This window comes from Gorilla gorilla, chromosome 13 (genome assembly GCF_029281585.2).
Source record: "Gorilla gorilla gorilla isolate KB3781 chromosome 13, NHGRI_mGorGor1-v2.1_pri, whole genome shotgun sequence".
Taxonomy (NCBI): Eukaryota; Metazoa; Chordata; class Mammalia; order Primates; family Hominidae; genus Gorilla; species Gorilla gorilla.
The window spans coordinates 89268642-89291924 of record NC_073237.2 but is presented as its reverse complement, the minus strand read 5'-3'; the positions used below and the strand labels follow the sequence as shown (position 1 = coordinate 89291924).

The 23283-nt window shown below is 41.9% G+C and overlaps 3 protein-coding genes and 1 non-coding gene across 14 annotated transcripts in view; 1 reads left to right on the top strand and 3 right to left on the bottom strand.

Moving 5' to 3' along the window:
- Window positions 1-13525, bottom strand: part of LOC101149535 (putative ankyrin repeat domain-containing protein 19) — a 28061-nt gene extending 14536 nt beyond the window's left edge. For 5 of the 11 annotated variants that reach the window (XM_063696566.1, XM_063696565.1, XM_019032989.4 and 2 more), the window contains exons 1-6: window positions 13215-13525; window positions 9369-9483; window positions 9032-9205; window positions 4688-4794; window positions 3745-3882; window positions 847-914 (exon numbers count right to left, since the gene is read on the bottom strand). In XM_063696566.1, the coding sequence (XP_063552636.1) occupies window positions 860-914; window positions 3745-3882; window positions 4688-4794; window positions 9032-9205; window positions 9369-9483; window positions 13215-13420 (795 nt within the window). In that variant the 5' untranslated portion in view covers window positions 13421-13525 and the 3' untranslated portion in view covers window positions 847-859. Of the gene's footprint in view, window positions 1-846; window positions 915-2923; window positions 3057-3744; window positions 3883-4687; window positions 4795-9031; window positions 9206-9368; window positions 9484-13214 lie in introns of those variants that run through there. The other 6 variants (XM_055349895.2, XM_055349891.2, XM_055349894.2 and 3 more) reach the window with 2 other exon arrangements.
- LOC115935879 (U6 spliceosomal RNA) lies at window positions 2045-2147 on the bottom strand. The gene has a single exon (XR_004071475.1). It is a non-coding gene; the product is annotated as a U6 spliceosomal RNA (small nuclear RNA).
- A 592-nt stretch (window positions 13526-14117) lies between the features above and the next one.
- On the bottom strand, window positions 14118-14921 carry LOC115935870 (putative cuticle collagen 145; the record flags this gene model as incomplete). The annotated part of the gene is given in 2 exon segments (XM_055350079.1): window positions 14118-14702; window positions 14705-14921. Coding segments are annotated over 2 exon segments (792 nt in total), but the record flags the coding sequence as incomplete, so codon positions are not given.
- Window positions 14922-14930: 9 nt separating this feature from the next.
- Window positions 14931-17722, top strand: LOC115935773 (uncharacterized). Its single transcript, XM_055350078.2, has 2 exons — window positions 14931-14948; window positions 14987-17722. Exons 1-2 carry the CDS (start codon window positions 14931-14933, stop codon window positions 15719-15721), a joined length of 753 nt encoding a protein of 250 aa, XP_055206053.2. The 3' UTR covers window positions 15722-17722.
- The last annotated feature ends 5561 nt before the right edge of the window (window positions 17723-23283 follow it).

The following is a 23283-nucleotide window of genomic DNA, read 5'->3' as shown; positions in this document are numbered from 1 at the left end:
TTATCAGTAAAGTTTCCAGTCAACAGTAGGCTATTAGTAGTTACATTTGGAAGGAGTCAAAGTTATACTCAGATTTTCAACTGCACAGGGATCAGAGTCCCTAACCCCCACGATATTCAAGAATCAACTGTAATTAACATTTATTTACTAAATATAAACCATTTACTATAAAAATTAAATAGAAGATCCATTTGCAATAACAAGTCCAATTTGTAACAATGTAATTATAGAAGAAAATGCAACATATTAACTTAAAAATCTAATTTCTTATTTCTATTAATACAAAAATATCATGTAGAATTTCAGGGATCATAAGTAGGTAAATGAATTTTTTTCAGACAATACTGTTTGAGATTGAGAATTAGCTACAACTAACTTCTTAAATAACTGAATTCTAAAGAAATTAAATTTAAAAAATTAATTTATATATAAATATATATATTTTAAACTGCTCTTTTATGATTAAAAATATGTAATCTTACTTTTTTTTGTTTTTTTTTGGAGATAGAGTCTTGCTCTTTCATCCAGGTTGGAGTGCAGTGGTGCCATCTCAGCTCACTGCAATCACCTAGGTTCAAGTGATTCTCCTGCCTCAGCCTCCTGAGTAGCTGGGATTACAGGTGTCCACCACCATGCCCAGCTAATTTTTGTATTTTTAGTAGAGATGGGGTTTCACCATGTTAGCCAGGCTCGTCTCAAAATCCTGACCTCAGGTGATCCACCCGCCTCACCTTCCCGAAGTGCTGGGATTACAGGTGTGAGCCACCATGCCTGGCCTGTAATTTTGCCTTTTAAAATCAGTAAGATAACCAAGAGAAATGAGAAATTTACTATCAGAAGTCTTACCTTGATTATCATTTCAAAGATGATTTTTAAGTATCTTATTTTTATGTTCCAAAATTTGTTGTTGAATGCTATGCATAATAAATGTAATAAATAAAATTAGTATTTTAATAGTGATATGAAAAATATTTACCAAACATATTAAATTCTTAAAGCATTTCAGACAATATCAGAGCTAATATCGGAACTCTAATGTCCCATACACTTTAAAATTTTAAGCTCTATAAACTTATTAAGCTTCTAATTAAAGAAGAAAAACAGGAAGTACTCATAAACCAAGAAAAGCATAGCTCAGTAAATTAATTCTAGTTAGCTAGCTTAACAGCCTGGAAACTGTCTTGCACTCAGAGTAAGTCCTCACTCTGTAACTAATAGGTATTTTGTTTTCAGACGAGTTGCTTCTCTTAGGCTCCATGGCTTCTTCTAAAAAGTAGAGATTTTACTATTTGACTTCACTAGGTTGTCAGGAGGATGTAATGAGATAACATGTTCAAATGTTCAGAGAAATCGTAAAGCAATGGAAAAATTTACTCTTGAACTGTATTGCTGAAACCATTTTGGAATCTCAAACAAAACCTGATGGGTGTTTTTTCATAGGTTCTAATATTTGGATGTCACAGTTTTCAGAGAATGTTACTAAGTGCTAATTTTGGTTATTAGTTCTATTCATTGTGGCTTGTAGTTCACAGCATTTTAGCTAGTTCATAACTTGTAACTAAATTTCTACATAAATATATTATTATCTCATTAAAACATATAACCTAATTGTCCCCCATTACTGAGCTCATCAGTCACACCAAGGGCAGAAAACTAATAGGTGTCAAAACCCGGCTGGGATAACTACCATTCCTTCTCTACCTCCTCAAACTCGGAGCCAGCAGGTCTGTGTTAGAGGCTGCATCTTCTGGGTCCTCTCCGACTGACATACAAGACAAAGCCCTGCTTGTATTGTTTTTTGGTTCCATGAAAGAGATGCAAGTTTATGTTTCCTCATTTCCAAGTCATGTACTAACAACATATTTGCATGTAACATCCCATATGCTACTCAGCTCTGTTCTCATTTCACAGATCACCTTATATGAATACTTTCATAATGATCATAATAACAATTTCCATATCGGGTGTCTCCTGTTTTGGTTTGACTCACATTGTTTCCTTGAAGCTAGTTAACAAATAGTCAAACGACCTTCTGGGTACTGTGCAACATGTGGAATGCTTTCTGAATTTGCGTGCCATCCTTAGGCAGCAGGCATGCTTATCTGTTCTGTATTGATCCAATTTTAGAATATGTGCTGCTAGGGCAAGTATAAAGCCCTGTTTTATACATGGATACTCATAAGTCATGGATGAGGCTTAGCTCTGTGAAATACAAATTACTTACTTTAGATACAGAGAATTCTATCAAATGACTTCCTGTGAGGTAGAATTTTAAAATGTTCTCACTCATAGGTGGGAATTGAACAATGAGAACACATGGACACAGGAAGGGGAACATCATACACCGCGGCCTGTTGTGGGGTTGGGGGAGGGGGGAAGGATAGCATTAGGAGATATACCTAATGTTAAATGATGAGTTAATGGGCGCAGCACACCAACATGGCACATGTATACATATGTAACTAACCTGCATGTTGTGCACATGTACCCTAAAACTTAAAGTATAATTTAAAAAAAAAACTTGAGGTAGAGATGCAAGTAGCCTTAGAGATTTTCATTACTGTGGAAACACATTACTTGAGGGGCCAACGGCAAGTTGGTGCCCACTGTCTATTGGAGGATAATGTGGAACCTTTTGCTATCTAACAAAAGCTGCTACACAGGACAGAAAAAAGCCTCAAGGTACAGATGTGATAGCAAAAGGCAAAGGGACCTCTTCTCTCTTCCTGCAACATTATTTGAACATCCCTGACTGTTGAGTACAATCCCAACTAATATTTGCTAGAGAAAAGATGGACACTGGCCTCAAAGGATTACTTACCATGAAGGACTAGGGTAAGCCTAGCTAAGACGTGGGCTACAAATAAAGTTTTTAGTATTGGGGAAAGGTCAATTTACTCACTATGTGTGTGGGTAAAGCCAGGAGGCCTTGCTGCCAGAGCAGGGTGCTGGGAACAATGGCTGAGCCTATGTACATGAACTAAAAAACATTGCAGCTGTGGACTCTGTGTATAAGTCACCATGAAGAGTGAGGGATCTGAATCAGTAACAGCATCCTGGTGGCAAAAGTTAATCATTACCAGATTGCAGGACCAGTTACAATGGCAGCAATACAGCAAGTGAATCAATGGAAACAACAGAATGACTAGAATGGCCTTTTCCCCCCTTCTTCTGACTTGTAAAGTAAGATTGTCTTCCTTGGACTTAGAGAACCCCTTAGCTTTTTGAAAAATTCAAAGGAGGAAGGCATAGGAGATAGCCCCAGGGGACAATACAAGATTTTCTGCTAAACTGGATATTTCAAGACCCAATAACTAATTAGAAAAGTCAGGCCAGGCATGGTGGCTAGCAGTTTGTGAGGCCGAGGCAGGAGAATCACTTGAGCTCAGGAACATGGGCAACATAGTGAGACCTTGTTTCAAAACAAAAGAAAGAAGAAAAAAAGTAAAAGATGTGACGTTATTTATATCTCACATATGACGGTTATACTTGGAATAAAATGAACAACACTGAGATCCCTAGGGATAAAGGTCTTTAAAAGTCCTGAAAGAATCTTGCATTCATTGCTACTTCTAACTAATCTAGCTTTCTGTTTGATTTCTGGCTAAAAAGTGGACTAACTTGTTGCCATTCCAAACTACCTCAAACAAACTATGAACTGTCACCTAATGTATAAGATGCAATATTTGTAATTATTTTAAACCTTAATTTAGTATTAACTGGTCTTTTAATATAAGCACATACCTTCTGAAATTATAACAAACAGCATAATCCTCGGCAGTCTGGCCAAACAGGTCTTGAGAAAAGATATTTATATTTTGTTGAAGGAGGAGGCTGACGATATTTGACGAGTTATGCTGTACTGCAAGCATGAGGGCTGTTCTAAAATAATAAAGAAATAACAGCACTCAAGAACTTTAATAAAGATATTTCATTAGCAAATTGGATACACTTCACCAATTTCATATCTTGCCTGTCAGGATAGACATAATAACCATTTACATGTACTAGCTTATGTGTATAAGCGTCTTGGGTGCTCAAGTGTTCACCTTGGTAAATTACCACCAAGACTAAAAGGTAGGGACAACAAGGAAGCTTCTTGTCCCATTGGGGTATGACATAATACAAGCTGCTAATTTATAGTCCTTTGATGGCCAAGAAACTATACTGAGGTCACTTATCTAAAGTAGGCAAAGATTTAGAGGAAGATTTCCCCATTGCTTTCCTAGTCTGATACAGTGTAATTCAAAATCAGCTAGGGATCAAATAAGTAAGAGCTATCTGCAGGCTTAAAACAACAGCAATAATAATAATAATAGTAATAATAATAATAATGGTAATAGTAGTAGTTGTAAACTGAAAGTTAAAGTCTACGCTTTATAAAATTAATAAAATACAAAACCCCTTTAGCTAATATAAGATTACAGGACCAAAAATATCAGATTACAAGTAACAGTCTATAAGAGAAGATGAATCCTACTATATACTGTTTTTTATGTTTCTCAGTCCAAATAACTGCTTTTCTACCTAACTGATTATTCATGTTATTTTTTACTATATGCCAATAGTTATAAGTTAATCTTATTAACATTTCTGACTTGAGTGACTGTTACCACTCTAGAACATTCAGGTTTTTAGGAAAAAAACAAAAACAAAAAACAAACAAAAAAACCAAAAACTATTGCACCTTCTGAAATTGTCAACGGCATGTACATTTGCCTGGTTCTTCAACAAAAATTCCACAATTTGCTGTCTCCTAGAATTTATAGCAAACAAAAGTGGAGTGTTTCCCTCCTGTAAAAAGCAAAAACAATTTATAATTCACAAAATTACGTATTTCTTAACTGAACTAAAAATCTTCTATAAGATGCTATGAACTTAAACATGCAATATAGAGAGAAAGTAAATGCAAAGCAGTCCCGTCCTTTTCACTCCTCTGTGCTTTCCCACACACTGCCTTGAAACACCCCTCCTCTGCCTCCCCACGTTAACTTCGGTCATCTCCAAAACTCACTATATTTACCAGTCCCCAAAATCCTTGCTTCTATCTCAGCATTTAGCACAGTACATTGTAATTATTTCATTGTTTCCCACTGAAACCAAGAGCTTCTTGAGGGCAAGGGCTGTATCTTTTTTCTCTATAACCCTAAAACTTAAGACATAGTAGCGAATGCTTTACGTTTTTAAAATAAATTAATGATCTAAATTATTATCTTTAGAGCAGTGTTTCTTAAACTATATTTCAAAGAATATTTGTTTTACCAGAAGAACTGTACCCCAACAAAAAGATTCCACGATCATCTGCATTTGAGAAGTATTACAAAACTGTATTACATGGCCAACAATCTAGAAATCCCTTGAACTTTGCCTAATCTCAATTTGACAATACTTTTTGTGGCAAACATTAACATTTTAGGAACTAGAGTTTCAGGGATCCTGTTGTCAGAGCTTCCCAATACAAGTGGAGGTTTCCTCTGGGTGGTACAAACTTGCTTGATTCACTTCTATCAATGGTGTCAGGATGCCAATGTCAGGCACTCCTGGTCCAAAGGGGCCACTAAGGAAATGAGCTCTGAATTAGGAGAGATTGGCTTCAAATGCACTTATTTTCCTTATTATTAAATAGTCCATGGGATTTTTCCTAATACAAGAGGATAGATTTGTATCTTAACTATTAGAAAGTTCAGTATGTTCTGTGTAAGAGAGACCAGTTAAAAATTTTTGAAAATAAATATTAAAAAGCAAAGCTCAGTAAGAAATTTTATTCTCAATTATAATGATAGTCCTGGGATGCTAATGCAACTTTACTTTTTAAATCGATTTGTATTGGTTTCCATTTAAATTGCTATTTAACTTTTTTTTACTTTAGGCAAAATATAAATCAGAAATAAAAATACAATGGCTTATCAATAAAAGTTCTAATACTGATGTATAGGGCTTATTTCTAGCATAATAAAAGCCAATAAGTCACTTGCATTTTTTTTTTTGAGACGGAGTCTCACACTGTCTCCCAGGCTGGAGTGCAGTGGCATGATCTCCGCTCACTGCAAGCTCCACCTCCCGGGTTCACGCCATTGTCCTGCCTCAGCCTCCCAAGTATCTGGGACTACAGGCGCCTGCCACCATGCCCGGCTAAATTTTTGTATTTTTAGTAGAGACGGGGTTTCACCGTCTTAGCCAGGATGGTCTCGATCTCCTGACCTCGTGATCCACCCATCTCAGCCTCCCAAAGTGCTGGGATTACAGGCGTGAGCTATCGTGCCCAGCCGTCACTTGCATTTTTAAGGGAAACTGCTGAGAAGAAAGATATAATGCCTGCAATATTCATAATCTATCCACTTCCCAGCAGGAATAACCTAAAAAGGCTTCTAGGCATTCCTATAAGCAGATGACTATTTGTGGTATAGATATAAAAAAACAGTTAAAAAAAAACTTCTGAATTCTAAAATTCAACTCTATAATTGAGGGATTTATATAAACTATAGACTATATATTATGAACCAATATATGCTGTCTTGAAAACCTTGAAATCTTTATGAAAACATACTATAAAAAAGGAGTTGTAAGCTCAAATACTTATAAGGATGAAGGAGGTTACCTAAGTAAGTGAAGTACTCAGGTGGGCACAGTAGCAAACTGGAGAATATGTGCCTCCTACACAGGGCAACCTCTGCACAGCAGACCAAGAAGTGATGCGGTCCAGGGGACACTAGATTTGATTCTTAAGACAAGCCTGAGGTCCAGATTTCTGCATGAGTCTACTAAATTTTACATGTTGACTCAATTTAAAGAGGCAAAGAACAAATCTATATGCCACACTTAGACTATAGCCCTTGTGTTTTTATATTTGCTATGAATGTGTTGCTAAATGATTGTGTATAAACCAAGTATTTGCATGTGGAACTTTTTCTTTCTGTAGTAGCATATGTTTAATAAAAAAACTCAGGCCCTGATATATACATAATAAAAATTGCTGTTAAGACTCATAGTATCCACCTCAAGAATTTTCCCAACATTTATTCATTTGCAATCTATGTGTACATAGTTTTCCCAGATTGTTAACCAAATAGATAATTAGTTCATAGGAATGCTGAAACTAAATTACTAAAAGAATTCCTATTGTATTCTCACTGACTTCAAGGATTTCCGTGTTTAAAACTGACATCCTGATTATGCCAAAGCTCTATAAACTTAACAGACATACCGAGATAGTCCCTAATACAACTTCAACTGAAAAAAAAAAAAGTTCAGGATTTGCTGCTAATCTAATTGAGAAAATCTCACTTGTAATGAACATTTGTTGACACATAATTACTTGAATGGTGACAAAGGAACATGAAATTGTGAAAGGGTCAGCCTCTACTTATTGAAAGATTACCCACAAGTAAATTGCTAAAGACTTTCTGAATGGCAGTGAATGATTCCTGGTGGGAAGCAAAAGGTGTTATTCTATAAGCTGAGAGATATTGCCAATGATATTTCCTTTCACTTCCCAGTCACAAATATAGAGAAAGACAGATAAGTCAGGCTAATGTTATTGGAAAGGAGAACTTTGAAGAAAGTAGCACCTATCAAATGCCAACTCTTTTAGAGATTTCTTATGTCTTTGAGATATGGGAATTTATATACTGCACTTATGTATTCTGTGCTTCTTAATCAGGAGTGTATTCGAACGCTGAGGTATTATTATTATTTTTTTCGCTCTTGTAAGAGACAAGAATCTTACTATGTTTCTCAGGCTGGACTCAAACTCCTAGGCTCAAGCAATCCTCCCACCTCAGCCTCCTGAGTAGCTGGGACTACGGGAACATGCCACTGTGCATGGTTCAAGAAAATATTTTTAACCATACATGTTCAGAACTTATGATCTATTACATCAAAATCCTCAGGGGAAAGCCTACACTTGTAGACTTTTAACAAAATTTCCCCAGGTCACTGTAATGCGCAATTCTAGCTGAGAATTACTGCAGCAGACAATCGCTTCAGTTTCATCTCTCACCCACGTGGCCAATATCCTTTATCAGCTTGGGATGTGGCCAGAAAGAGAAAAGAGTATGAGATAGAGTTATTTATTAAAACTCCAGTGAATTTTCCTGGGTGTGGGTATAACAGGGATAAGTAAACTCAAAATCCCAGTTGATTTTGCTATTTATAAGCTCCTTATCTCCCACCTTCCCACCAAGACATTCTAGATTTGAAAGGAGAGTTTAGACTCTTATCTAAGTGGCTGTTTTTGCCAGGATGGGTAATAAGTCAGTTACTAATTTGTTCCACCTTTTGCTGAAGTGTTTCTCACTTCATCACCATATATTCACTGCCAATCTGGTTTCCTCAGAGTCCTCTAAAAATTAATCTTTAGGCAAGTTTCAATCCCTCTTTTACCAAACCAAAAATGATTACCCCAAAGCTGAAGAGTGCTTTGTCTCAATACATAAACTGGAAAAACAACAAACTAAAAAACAAAACCTCTTCTTGGTATTTTCCCTCATTACCTAATTTTCAACTGACCTGCATGTTTTTGATTGCTCCCCTTTTCCCTTCCCATTTTTCCCTCTTAAACCTTGCCAATGAAAGATACATCCATTTTGTTAGAAAACCGTCAGCAGCAGCAAGACTTCCATTTATTTTAAGTTGCTGTTTTGGATAGAATGAGCTTGGTGTTTGGATTCAGTTAAACTAGGGCTTGAGTTCTACTTTGAACTTGGTCATGTACCAGCTATTGCTGGTTTTAAGATAAAGCCTATTTCCAGGGTAACTTTTTTCCTGTGATTTTTTAAATACTAACTAGAAAAATAAATACACCTGGGGTAGGAAACAAATACTTGAAGAAGTTTTAGCTTAACAAATTCACAAATATTTCCCGTAAGTGCACTAAAAAAGCTTCTTTGTATTTAAGGTAAAATTTTAGACAATTAATTTATTTCAAAATATTTTTATTCAGGAACACTTGAGTTCCAAATATGAAAAACTGACTCTTACTTATGTCAATGTTAAAACAAGTATTTTGAAAAGAAAGTTGATTGATCTGTACCTCGTTTAGTGCTTCAATTTTTGCATGGTGGGAAAGCAGTTTTTCTGCCAGTGAAGTCCCCTCATTATACACAGCATAATGGAGAGCAGTGTTGCCGTAGATATCCTTAATGTTTGGATTGGCGCCATGTTCCAGGAGAATAATGGCACAAGCCTCTTCCTGGCAGTGTACAGCCTATTAGTGCCAGATAAAAAAACTAGACTATAAATTCTAAGAATTCAAAATACATATTCCACAGGTTTCACCAACTAGTTATATTTAAATGAGATAAATTCATTTTAATTCTATGTATTTAAATCAAATCCATTTCATGCTGAAAGAGTTGGCTACTATATACCTTCATTAAAGGTGTCCTGTTTAGTCTATCACAGATGTTGATCTGGCATCTTCTGCTCAGCAAGAGGGTGACCACTTCCACACGGCCATGGGCACAGGCCAAATGTAGAACAGTCCTAGGAGGGCGAGAGGAATTTTCAGGAAATGGTAGTGCAGTATCTCAAAACGTACAATGGTTCATGTAATTGTAAACAGTGAATAGCAAGTTATTCCTCTGCCTTCAAAACAAATAGTTTTCTTTTGAAGAAAGTACAATATTTATTAGCTCTTATTGCTCCCTACCTTAAGGAAACAGCAGCCTATTTGGACAGAATGAGCTTGGTGTTTAGATTCAGTTCAGCTAGGGTTTGAGTTCTACTTTGAACTCGGTCAGGTACCAGCTATTGCTTAGCCTTTCTGTGCCTCAATTTCCTCATTAATAAAATAAAGATGACAACAGCAGCTAGCTCACAGGACACCACTGTGATCTTAAATGAAAATCTATGTAAATCATTTAGAACTGTTTCCAGAACAAGCAACAACTCAATAACTGTTAGATTTTTGTTTGTTGGGACAGGGTCTTGCTCTGTTGCCCAGGCTGGAGTGCAATGGTGTTTATACTTCATTGCAGCCTGGAACTCATAGGCTCAAGCAATCCTCCTGCCCCAGCCTCCTGAGTAGCTGGGACCACAGGAGTGCACCAGCATGATCAGCTAATTTTTAAAAATTTTTTGTAGAGTAGGAATGTCACTTTGTTGCCCAGGCTGGTTTCAAACTCCTAGCATCATGGGAACTTCCCACCTCAGCCTTCCAAAGTTCTGGAATGACAGGCGTGAGCCACACACCCAGCCAGATGTTACAATTATTACTATTACTACTACTTAACAAAAACATTTTAATTAAGTAAAATGATACAATTATTGCTATTTTGCAGGATGATTTAAAGATTAGGTCACATTTTAGTATATCTGATATTGGAATGGCATTTATAATTCATAATTTTTTATAACTACAATTGGTAGCATTTAAAAAATCATCTTATTAATATAGAAAACAGTAGGGTATCACACAATCCATGAGGCCTTACATTAAGCAAATACGGTATAGACAGCAGGTCTAGGGCAGTTCTAGGCATCTAATTGACACTTAAATACATTTTAATTCCTAAAAGTACCATGGGGAAAGAGCACTGAAATAACAACATATTTTTAAACAAATTACTTCTTTGATTTTTAAAAATATGAAGCTAAAGGAAACTAATGATTGAGATGAACAGGTATGGCTCATTTTAGTCAACACTTAGATTTACAGAATATATGCAAATCAGACTTTCCAATTATTCATATTAGTATTTAAGACTGATAAATTTTCAAAAGGGCAGTTAAAGGTTATCTCTTACTGTTTTCTACCTTCAGAAATGCTTTTGCTTGAAAGGTGGGAGGAAAAGCTTCAAGGAGATTAAGTCCTACTATTCCCATTTTAAATCTCTCATCTTGCTCAGGCAGAACAGGTAAACAAAGTTTTTAAGTATGGAAGCGTCCTGAGAGATAGTGCACAATGTTTGCTACATAACAGGTAAAATGTTTGCTACATAACAGGTATTCAGGCTATGTTTGATGAATAAATGGATTGATAGAATACAGTTGGGGAGCTCAATATTTTTAAATACAACTTTTATAAACCAGTATTTTTGTGATAGTAATACTATTTGCTATTTGTTATTTTTATAAGACTACAACTATAATGAAATGATTAACCTATCATTGTTTGCATATATGTAATGAATCTATACATAAGAAAAACATATATACATAATATGTACATAATAAAATCTGCAAGCACAGGTAAAAAGATTCTCTTTTTACTTCTGAAGAAGCTAAAAGTTCAAACAAGATAACAACCCTCAATAATAATGATAAAAAATAGTGAGAAATTATTTTTATCTGTACAAGATTCATATTTCTCTCTTCCCAAAAATTATTCCATTAATAATAAATTTTTACTAGAAGTTTTAGAAATGCTCACTTCAGAAATCAAAGGTAAGAAAAAAGAACAAAAGACTTGAAAATACAAATGCTCAGAAGTTACTAATTTTATGCTATTTTGTACATAGTTTTGGCTAACACAAGACCACAGTATGTTTGTGTGTATGTGCAAACAAATTGATTTTTTTTCCTCACTGGCTATAACAAAATACATCCTCACACATCAACATACTTCTCCACCTATTGCCACCTTCAATGGCCACATATCCATTCTATGGGTTCTTGTTAACATAAATGCTGAGAAAAACAAAGTGCATGTATCTCTATTTTCTGAAGGTATTTTAATACAATGGAATTGATGGGTAAAGGGCATATACATTTTTAAAATGTGGTAATTATCTCCAAATTATCTACTTGAAAAGTCATCAGCAACTTAAACTTCAAGCAGCAGTGTAAGTACCACTGCTCTTCATTCTCACAAACACTGTGGATAGAACACAGTCTCATTCCTCTTTTAACTTAAATTCTTTTATGAGAAACACTAAGGATTTTTTCTTATGTACATAAGTAACTTGTGGATCTGCAAAAAAGTACTTTGCTCACTTTTAGAGTTCTGTTCTTGTGGATTTGATTGGAAAGAATTCCCTGTAAAATAAAGATGTGCTTTTTATCTGTATATATATAACTGAGCTATATATATAACATATTATATTAGTAATATATACAATTTGTTATATATATAATCAGTAATATATATCATATTATATATGATAAAGAATAACTTCCCTGTAGGATGAAGATACACCTTTCATCTGAATATATATTTTTATATATTAGTAAAAATATATATCGTAAATATTTTTCAAGTGTGTTACCTTTTGTTAATTTTTTTCTGATACACAGGGGATTTTAATTTTTAGTTTGCTAAATCAACTTTCAGAATGCCTGCTTGCGAGGTCATTCTTAGGAAGGCCTTTATTAACATAAAATGTACCTGTATAAATAAGTCTTTGTATTTTCTTCTGGCACTTTTCTCATTTTGCATATGTAAAAATTTCAGTCTAAATTCCATCAGGAACTCATTTTTGCGACATAAAATTCCATTAGTTTTCTCCACACAGCAGGCATGTTATTAATAACTCATCCTTTCCTACTCATCTGAAATGTTACCATTATCAGTCCCTATGTATATATCTTACATATATTTCAGTGTTTTTGGATTTCCTATTCTGTTGCATTTATTTATCTGTGTTTTCAGCTGTTAGTAAATAATTAATTGTGAGAATTAATAGCACATTTTGATATCTAGAGGAGTAAGTCTTTTTTCACTCCATTATGAACATTTTTAAATATCATCACAATAGTAAGATAGATAGTGTCATGCAAAAATGATAAAACCTTGATATTTTTATTTGGTTTATGTAAAACTGATAAACATAGAGCTCACATTTTGAGAAAAATGAGTCTTCTCATTCAAGAAACCCACGTCCCATTTCCAAGTGTCCCTCTAAGAAGCCCCAGTAAAGAACCTATCTACCTAGGTGGATTCGGATTTAAAACTGACACAGGGTTTAATCTGAGAACTCTTCGTCTACTGAAAATGGCTCATGGTATTTTTGACATGGGAATGAGTTCTCATTAGGCACCTCCCTATCATGTATATGGCCCCATGTTTTAAACGTGTATATGCTTAACTTTGTGAGTTAAATCAAATTATCCACCAAGTGCTACAGACGGGGAATTGCCAGCGATGGAAAGCAGCTGAGGCTCCATTTGGCTCCGCGGCTCCGAGGGTGCCTGGGGCCCTCCAAGGCCCCCGCCCCAGGGGCTGCAGGGAAGCCGGGCCTGGGGCCCCCTCCCACCGCAGGCTGAGCCCCCGCTACCTGTCCTTTCTGTCCCGGGCGTCCAAGTCCCGGAACCTGCGCGTCAGGCAGTGCTCCACCTCCGCGGCGTCGCCCTTGGTGGCAGCCCTGTGGATCTTCCGCAGTTCCCAGTCCCGGATGTGGTACACCCGACCAGCGTACTCTTGGTCCATGGAGTCCAAGAGCTCCTGGCCCAGGCGTCTCCCGAAGCTGAAGAGCTTCCTCATGGTGGCGACTTTTCAGACGCCCACCACCCGCTCCTGAGCCGCCGCGGCTCCTCGTGGCCTTTCCACCCCCACCCAGCCCCAAATCCGCCATCCCCCCCCACAACCCGCGATCCACCCCCAAACCCGCGATCCATCCCCAAATCCAAGATCCACCCCCCAAACCCGCGATCCACCCCCAAATCCAAGATCCACCACCAAACCCGCGATGTAGCTCAGAATCCGCGATCCAGCCTGGTCCACCACAGCCTTCAGCAGCTACACTCGCAGCCTCCGACCTCTCAGACCGAGTGAGCTCCACGAAGCCGCTAAGCGCGTGCCTGTAGCTCAACGCTCCGATCTCTCAGACAGCGTGAGCCCCGGCTAAGCCTTTAGGTGCGCGCCTGCAGCTCAGCGCCAGCTCGGACTCCGGAAACCGCTCCCGAGCCCGCGTGGCCTGCAGGGGGCTGCTGCAGCTCGGGCGCAGGCGCTTCTGGCTTGCGGGTTCTCCTGGGCTCGCGCCGGACGTCTCGGAATCGCAGACGTGCATCCCTTCCGGCCTGAGGGCCCTCCTGGCCTTGACTCCCGCCCCGCTCCTCCTCCAAAGAGAGATCGGGGCCGCTGACAGGGGCCCTCCGTAGCCATGGGGGATGGGACTGGGGGGTCGGTTCCAGCCCCGGTGCAGCCGCCGCCGGGCAGACCGCCGGGCTTGGCCGCAGCCACGGCGACATCTAGCCCCGGTTCTGCGAGGCTGGGAGCGCCAGCCAGCTTGGGAGTGGCCAGGCAGCTGTTGCCAGCAGGTAGAGGGCGCCTGCAGCTTGGGCGCCCAGGTGGTGGAGAATGGCCTGGGCTGCCTCTGGATCGCGAGTGCACCTGGCCTGAGAGCCCGCCAGGCCCTGCCCCCGCCCGGCTCCTCCTCTGCTGGAGCTGGGGACCTCTAGCCAGTGGCCCTCTGCAGCCACCGGGGTTGGGTCTGAGGGCCGGTTCCTGCCCCTGTGCAGCCGCCGCAGGGCAGACCGCCTGGCTTGGCCGCAGCTACAGGGACCTCTAGCCCCGGTTCTGAGATGTGGGGAGTGCGGGCGGGCTCGGGGGTTGCCTGGAGGCTGCTGTCTGCACACAGAAGGCGGCTGCAGCTTGGGTGCCCAGGCGGACTGGAGGTGCATGACCTGGTCGGCCTCGGGATCGCCAGCGCGCCCAGCCTGAGGCCCCCAGGCCGTGTCTCCCGCCCCACTCCTCCACCGGAGGGAGATCGGGGCCGCTGGCATAGGCATTTGGCAGTCACCCCGGATGGGGTTGAGCAGCGGTTCTCAGTTCTCGTCCCTGTGCAGCCGCCGCGGGGCAGAATGCCTGGCGTGGCCGCAGCCACTGGGACACCACGCGGGCCGGGCAGGCCAGGGGGTGAAAGCGCTGGGAGGCGGGTGCCTTCTCGCCCTGAGGCGCCTCTGAGCCCCACGGCTTGTCGGCCTCCGGCGCGCGGGGCTCCCCAGCATCCTGGGCGCCGGCCCGCTGCCCGCACGAAGTCAACTCAGAGAGGATGAACTTCGGTTGCCTTGTCTGGCTGGGCTGCCAGGCGGGGCAGCTGACCTGTAGATCGGGTGGCTTTTTTCATCTTCTTGCTCACAGGACAGCGGGCTGGGAAGCCAGGGGCCGCAGGGACCTGGGGCTGGAAACCACATCTGCCCACAGCCGCGGTCTCCTGCACCTGTCATCCTGGCGGCGCCCTGGCGTCGGAGAAGCAGCAGACGCGGAGCTCCTGCAGCTGACACCGCTGCAGCAACCGGTCCTGGTGCAGGCGTCAGTGGAAGGCGGCCTCCTCGCGCGGCTCCTGCGGCCCCAGGACCAGGGGTGCGGTCAGCACCGCCCTCACGCCCCGCACCTCGTCTACATTGTCCTCCCTGGAGGCGGCTGGACCTGAGTGAGGCTCGCAGCGATCGGCCCCCGCAAGGACTGGCATGCAGGGCTCAGGATCCCGCACTCTGGCCCTGCGGCACCGCACCTTTCAGCAGCAGCTGGAACTCCTGCAGCAGCGCCTTGGGTGGGATGCTGGGGCCCGGGAGTCCTGGCAGGCCGAACTTCAGCTTCTTGTCTTGGCCCCTGATCCTCTTCCTGTTGTTAAACCTTTGTCAATCTGCCACGAAAAGCATCCAGGCGTCCTTGATTTCGGCACTGCGTGCACGCTCAGCCGAGCTCATCGGACGGGCGGTTCTCCCCAGGGCCCGCTGGCAGCTTGTTCCCGGGGGGCGGCTCCTGGACGCAGCTCTTTGCAGGCCCACCAGGCTCAGGGGAGCCAAGGCCCGCCGCGGCCAACAGGCCTGTGGAGAGTAAGAGTAAGGTGGGCTCTGCAGGGCAGCGGCCCGGAACCATGAGAGAAGCGCGTCAGTCTGGGCTCCAAGCGCAGCCTCTCGGGATTCTCCGGACCCACGGCTTATAATGCGCTTAAATCCCACACCTCGCACGAGAGACAGCAAGTCACCGTCACCGCCTACCGCCCCTGACCCGCTCCCACTCTCGCTGCAGCGGAGGGTGTGTGGGGGAGAGATGGACGCAGGGAGGGAAAAGCGCAGGGAGGGCGAACATCTTTTCATAAGCTTTCCCCCTTCTATATGCCATCTCTGATGGGAGCCTCTTTAGATCTTTTGTCCATTTACTAATTGGGTTGCTTGAATTCTTATTGTTGAGTTGTAAGTGGTTTTTAATGGTCTGGATGCAAGACAGGTGTTTTACAAATATTTTCTTCCTGTCTGTGGCTTGTTTCTCCATTCTCTTAATATTTCCCTTCCCAGAGCAAAAGTTTTAAATTGTAACGAAGTCACAGATGTGACTCACAGATGTGAGCCACCGCACCCAGCCAAAATTGATACATTTAAAATATACTATTTTTAATATAAATGGAAGATGGAGAATCACTATGAGTATTTCATTAATATTTTGTGGGAAGCCTAATAAAAATAAAATTTCCTGTGAGTATACCTCACCCCTCCAAATGTTGAGGCACTTCTCCAAGGAACAGTTCTTTGGCTGATTTTTGGTGTTTTATCTTCCACCAGTAGTAAAATGAATGACATGACTTATGGCCCAAGGCTTTACTCAGAAGCTTGGTGCCTGTTACCAGCGCTGCTGGGAACTCCTGAGGTAGACACAAAGGCCAGGTGTCAGGGAGACTACCCAAGAGCAAAGAGCCGGAGAGGGGAGGCAGGTGCTATTGGACAAAATTGCCATCACTAGGCAGGTGCTGTGAATACAACATAGATCTGAGTCAGATTCCATATGCAGGGTTCGGGGTGAGTGCCTCGGATCACTGTCTGGCTGGAATTCTCCAGAAACCTGGTTTATACAGTGTAATTGAAACTTGAAGCAGCAACTGATGCACTTGGGGCAAGGCCGATTAGAACTAGGTGATTGGAACACGGTCTGGCTAGGAAGGAAGGGACCATGCGCATCAGGGCAGAAACCGCAGGCGGGCAGATGGCCATTACAGCCCAGCGGGCTGCCCATTACTCTCCTCCAGGCCCAGGAGACTAAACACACTTGAGTCGCAACTGCCTCTGGGCGTGGGAACTGTGGTCTTGTTTCCAGTCACCTGTCTCAGCAAGAAGGAGCTTCCGTTGTGCTTGCAGACTTGACCCTACTAGTCCGGGCTGGGGAGTTCTGTGTCTGCCCATGGCTGGTCATTATTGTCTACAAAACCTGCTGTGTGATCTGTAAGAATTTTTATGACTAGCTAGCTCAAGGGCAGGATGACATGCCTATGCTATTGCTGAGGGAATATCTCTATTTTCAGGTGAAGGTTTTTTCTAATTTTATGTTCAGAATTACATACAAGAGGCACAGTGGAGGTATATAAATCAAGATGAATCCACCAGCATTCTTTCAAAATACTGAACCACACTTTCTGGTAGACATTGGGGTGGAGTGGCTGCAAGCAGAGTGTCTGGGTTGGAACTCTCATTCCACAGCTTCATGCTGTGTGATAGTGAGTAACTCGCTTTTCCTCTCTGTGTCACAGTTTCCTAGTCTCTAAGAACAGATAATAGTGACCTACCTTATAGACTGTTATGAAGATTAAATTAATTTATATATGTAAATAAGACTTGGAACATAGATTTTCTGTAAATGTTAGCCATTGTTATTGCTCCTATTGACCTGAAGTATAAAAACAGAAATGTGACCCTGGTCCTTGACCTTGGGTGGCATCACCAGATAAGCAATAGTTTAGGGAAAAATGTTTGTACTGGGTATTTTCATTATTCAAAATATTATTAATAATGTGCTATTAAGATAATGTTACAAAATAAAAATATTAAAAAAGAAGCCTATGGTACAGAATCAGAAAGTCTTACTGTGCATGTGTGTATTTTGACTTTCTATAATTCCTCCGTCAATCATAAGCTTTGCAGATTTCAGTTACTTGGGTCAACTTGCCAGTAATAACTGCTTTGGTCTCCCCGCCTCTAATGCACCTCATGATCTATTTGCTGTCCTGCTGCTACGGTAACCTTGCTACAGTTCTCTTACCTGATGATCTTCCTTTCCCAGCAAAACATTTCACACTTTCCCTCACAACACATCACACACACACACACACACACACACACACACACACACCATAAACAGCCCCCGTACACTCACACACCACACACCAAAAACTCACACATTCCACACACATCACACACATGAACGCCCCAGTACACACATATTCATACCACAAATACCACACCCACACCACACATGCATCACACCCACAACCTACACTAACATACATACCACACACACCAAACACACATTCCACACACACACTATGAACACCCCAATACGTGCACACTCATACCACATGCACACCACACACATCACACAAACTCACACACCTTAAACACTCACTTCCTACATCCACACACACCACATGCATCACACACACACCACAAACACTCCCGCATACACTCACACTCACGTATCACACAATACCATGCACTGACACATTCCACACACACACCATAGACACCCCACTAGACACATACTCATACCACACATACCACACATACCACCCCCACACACACCACATGCACATCACACATACTCTCACAAATACAACACTCACCACCTCCACTCACACACATACCACATACACACAAACCATACACACCACATGCATAAAACACACACCAAAAACACTCCCCATACACTCACACTCACATACCTCACATAGAACACACACACATTCCACACACACACTGTGAACACACACTTATCACGCACACCACACACATCACCCAAACTCTCAAACACACACCACTCACACACACACGCCACATACACAGACACCACACACACCACCGCCATGCCTCATACACTCACACTCACATACCACAAACACACCACACATAACTTCCACACACACACACCACACATCCTCATACCACACACATCTCATGTACCACTCACATACACCACACACACATCACACACTTACACCACACATGGCACTCACCATCTACTCACATACATTTCACACACACACACCACAAACATCCCCCATACACCCACATACCACACACACATCACACACTCCACACACACACCATGGATACCCCATATATACACTCATACCACACTCACACACCAAGCCCACTACACTCCATATATACTCACCTATGCCACATAAACACAAACCACCCATATCCACACTCACACACATCACACACACCACAGTCTCTCACACACTCTCACGCACACACAAACTCACACTCACACACACCCACACCCACACTCACATCACACACACCACAGTCTCTCACACACTCTCACACACACACAAACTCACACTCTCACAAACACACACCCACATCCGCACTCACACACTCACTCCTTGAAACTCTTCTCTTCACTCACTGATCCCCTCCTGACCCTAATCGACACCCACCGGGCTCCCAGGGCTTTCTTCCACCAGGACCTCCATAGCCCCTCCCTCCAGGGGCTTCTCTCCACTCTGGGCTCCCTATGGAGCCTCTGTTCCTTCTGCAGCTCTAGCTCTCCACCTCCCCATGCATTTGCCTCACTGATTGCGCTGGACCATGTTGGTGGTTTTTCCAGTGTGTCCCCCATGATAGGTCTCCTCACATACACCGAAGGCACCTTTTGACAAGCCCAGATCCTGGCACCGGCAGTTCCTTGGGCATTGTACATCCCTGCACGTAGGACCGCATCTGGCACACAGTGTGCGCTCAGCTATAATTTCAGAGCATGAATGCTCACAGGTATTAGGATCAACGTTCAGAAGGTGCTTTCCTTTTTACTGAACCTGTGGCCTACTTGATTTACCTGATAGCTTGTAATTCAGTTCATTAAATTTCTGTTAAAATATTAATACACCAGGTGAATCTCAATATTATTGCTGCAAATTATGTTTTCATTAAGATGGACAAAGATGGCCGGGCGCGGTGGCTCACGACTGTAATCCCAGCACTTTGGGAGGCTGAAGCGGGCGGATCACGAGGTCCGGGGATGGAGACCATCCTGGCGAAGACGGTTGAACCCCGTCTATATTAAAAATACAAAAAATTAGCCAGGCGCTGTGGCGGGCGCCTGTAGTCCCAGCTACTCGGGAGGCTGAGGCAGGAGAGTGACGTGAACCCGGGAGGCGGAACTTGCAGTGAGCCGAGATCGCGCCACTGCACTCCAGCCTGGGCGACAGAGCGAGACTCCGTCTCAAAACAAACAAATAATAAATAAAAATAAAATGAATCCTTAACTACATCGAGTCAAGGTATGTGAACAGATGGATGCCAGATCCTTGCTATTGATTATTCTCAAAAATAAAAATAAAAATAAAATAAATCATTAACTGCACCGAATCAAGGTATGTAAACAGATGGATGCCAGATCCTTGCTATTGATTAATCAGAGAATTCACTCCTATCGGAGGGAAAGGGATGGCCAGGATTACACTAGGGAAGCGTCCACATGGAAAACAGGAGGACAGGGAAAGAAAGTTTGCTCTAACATCTTCTGAGTTCTTCAAAGTGCTTTTCGTCTGTGATTTCGTTTACTCCTCTTACTAAGAGGAGTAAATATTTAACATGAGCAGGAAGTCTGAGACCCAGGGCTAGGAGGATTATTTAGCATCACATACAGAATAGGGCTCAATAGATTCATGTGTATGTAAGAACAACAATGATATCTCATGGGGAACCAATGGAAAAGGTAAAGTAACTTGCACCTATTTATGGAAAGCTCACATTAACACTCAAATGCTAATTAGAGAAAAATGTGACCAAAATGTTAACCCAAATCTGTTGAAATGAAAAATAATATGTGTTACTATCTTTCATTCCATATTATTTAGTAAATCCATGTGATTTATTTTTGGTGGGAAAGTATTTTAAATGTCATTTTACATATAAGATCATTTCCAGACTCCAAATACTTACTAAATTCCATGCTCACTAATGCATTTTCTAATAAGCATTCTTAACTCATTAGGATGGAATAATTGCTTTTTCTTAGATTTTAACTGACATAGAGGACAGAAACCACTGGAACAAAACTAATGGAATTTTTTTCTCCAGATCCAGGTTACCACATCTGTACCTCTGTCTTGGACTTGGAGAAATAATCAGAATAGGCTGTTTTCCTATCTCATGGAAACTCCTTTAAGCTGCAGCCTTGGCTATGGGTAGGCAAAGACATAAAGTGTTATGATGGACATTGGAGACTCAGAAGCAGAAACGGTGGGAGAGGGATGTGGGATTAAAAAAACTACATATTGGGTACAATTAACACTACTCAGGTGACTCGTGCACTAAAATCTTAGACTTCACCACTATACCATTCATCCATGTAGCCAAAACCCACTTGTACCCCGTAAAGCTACTGAAATAATAATAATTTTAAAAAGATGCACGCTTGGGAACAGGACAATGATGAAATTCCCCCTCTACCCCCATAACACCATGACATACATTTTGATCATTTCTTTAAAAAGCATTTTAAACAATAATTAAGTTCTGCTGGGTTGATCTACTAAATAAGGCATCAGTAACAAAAAAATTCACATATAGCTGGAAAGTTTGCTCTGAACCCAATCACTCCAAATTCACAAAATGTTGGCTTTTGGCAGTAAAGCATTGGAGAAGTGTGAAGGCATTTATATAGGCAAGATTTTGTGGATCTTTATCAGGCAATTAGCCTGTATGGGCCTAATTGGGTTCTTAATGGGTTCTTATTTCCAAAGAAAAGTTTAATTTCCAGGTGCATTTCTTGACCTATAACTACCTTTTTATAAATAAAATTATCTCACTATTATGGGATGAATTGTGTCCTACCCCAAAATTCATTTGTTGAAACCCTTACCTGCAGTACCCTAGACTATGACTGTATTTGGTGATAAGGTCTTTCAAGGGGTAATTAAGTTAAAATGAGGTCATGTGGTGAGCCTTAATCCAACTGGACTGGTGTCCTACTAAGAAAAGATTAGGATACAGACATGCTGAGAGGGAAGCTGGTGTGAAGACACAGGGGGAAGATGGCACCTGCCAGCCAAGGAGAGGCCTCAGGAGAAACCATCCTTGCTGACATCGTGGTCTCAGACTTCTTGCCTCCAGAATCATGTGAGAATAAATTCCTGATGTTTAGGTCACTCTCTGGTACTTTGTTAAGGTGGCCCAACAGACAAACACAGTTACTTTAATAAAGAAGATTTTCCACTGTGCCTTTGTCACTGGAGTGTGAATAAACAAGAGGATCCACAAATCACTGTCGAACTACTTCTCCAGCCTAGTGCCCTGGGCCTGTGCATGAAGCAGCACCTAAGCAGCCTCAGAAAGTGTGTTTCTTAGCCGGGCGCGGTGGCTCAACGCCTGTAATCCTAGCACTTTGGGAAGCCGAGGTTGGGGGATCACCAGGTCAGGAGATCGAAATCATCCTGGCCAACATGGTGAAACCCCGTCTCTACTAAAATACAAAAAATCAGCCAGGCGTGGTGGCGTGCACCTGCAATCCCAGCCACTTGGGAGGCTGAGGCAGGAGAATCACTTGAACCTGGGAGGTGGAGTTTGCAGTGAGCCAAGATCGCGCCACTGTACTCCAGCCTGGGTGATAGAGTGAGACTCCGTCACAAAAAAAAAAAAAGAAAAAAGAAAAAAAAGAAAGTGCTTTTCTCTTTCAGGTGTATCACACATGGATTCAGTTCCTCAACACTTGTTAAGCTGCCACAGGGCTTTGCCTGGGCATGTCCCTGCCTGCTCCTGTCTTCTGCCCTTCTGAGTCCCCCTGCTCTCCTTTGGTTATGCAGCTTTGAAATTACTCCGAACATTTACATAGTTTGCTACCTGAATGATACATTTGTGAAGGTTGATCATACAAATTGGGTTATTCTTTGTTTGTTTGTTTGTTTGTTTGTTTGTTTGTTTCTAGATGCCCTGAGACCAGTTACTAGCTTTTTCTTTTTTTAATTTTACTTTAAGTTCTGGGATAAATGTGCAGAACATGCAGGTTTGTTACATGTGCCATGGTGGTTTGCTGCACCTATCAACCCATCATCTAGGTTTTAAGCCCCACATACATTAAGTATTTGTCCTAATGCTCCCCCTTCCCTTGCCCCCCACCACCTGACAGGCCCCAGTGTGTGACGTTCCCCTCCCTGTGTCCATGTGTTCTTGTTGTTCAACTCCCACTTATGGGTGAGAACATGTGGTGTTTGGTTTTCTGTTCCTGTGTTAGTTTGCTGAGAATGATGGTTTCCAGCTACATCCATGTCCCTGCAAAGGACATGAACCCATTTTTTTATGGCTGCATAGTATTTCATGGTGTATATGTGCCACATTTTCTTTATCCAGTCTATCATTGGTGGGCATTTGGGTTGGTCCCAAGTCTTTGCTATCGTACATAGTGCT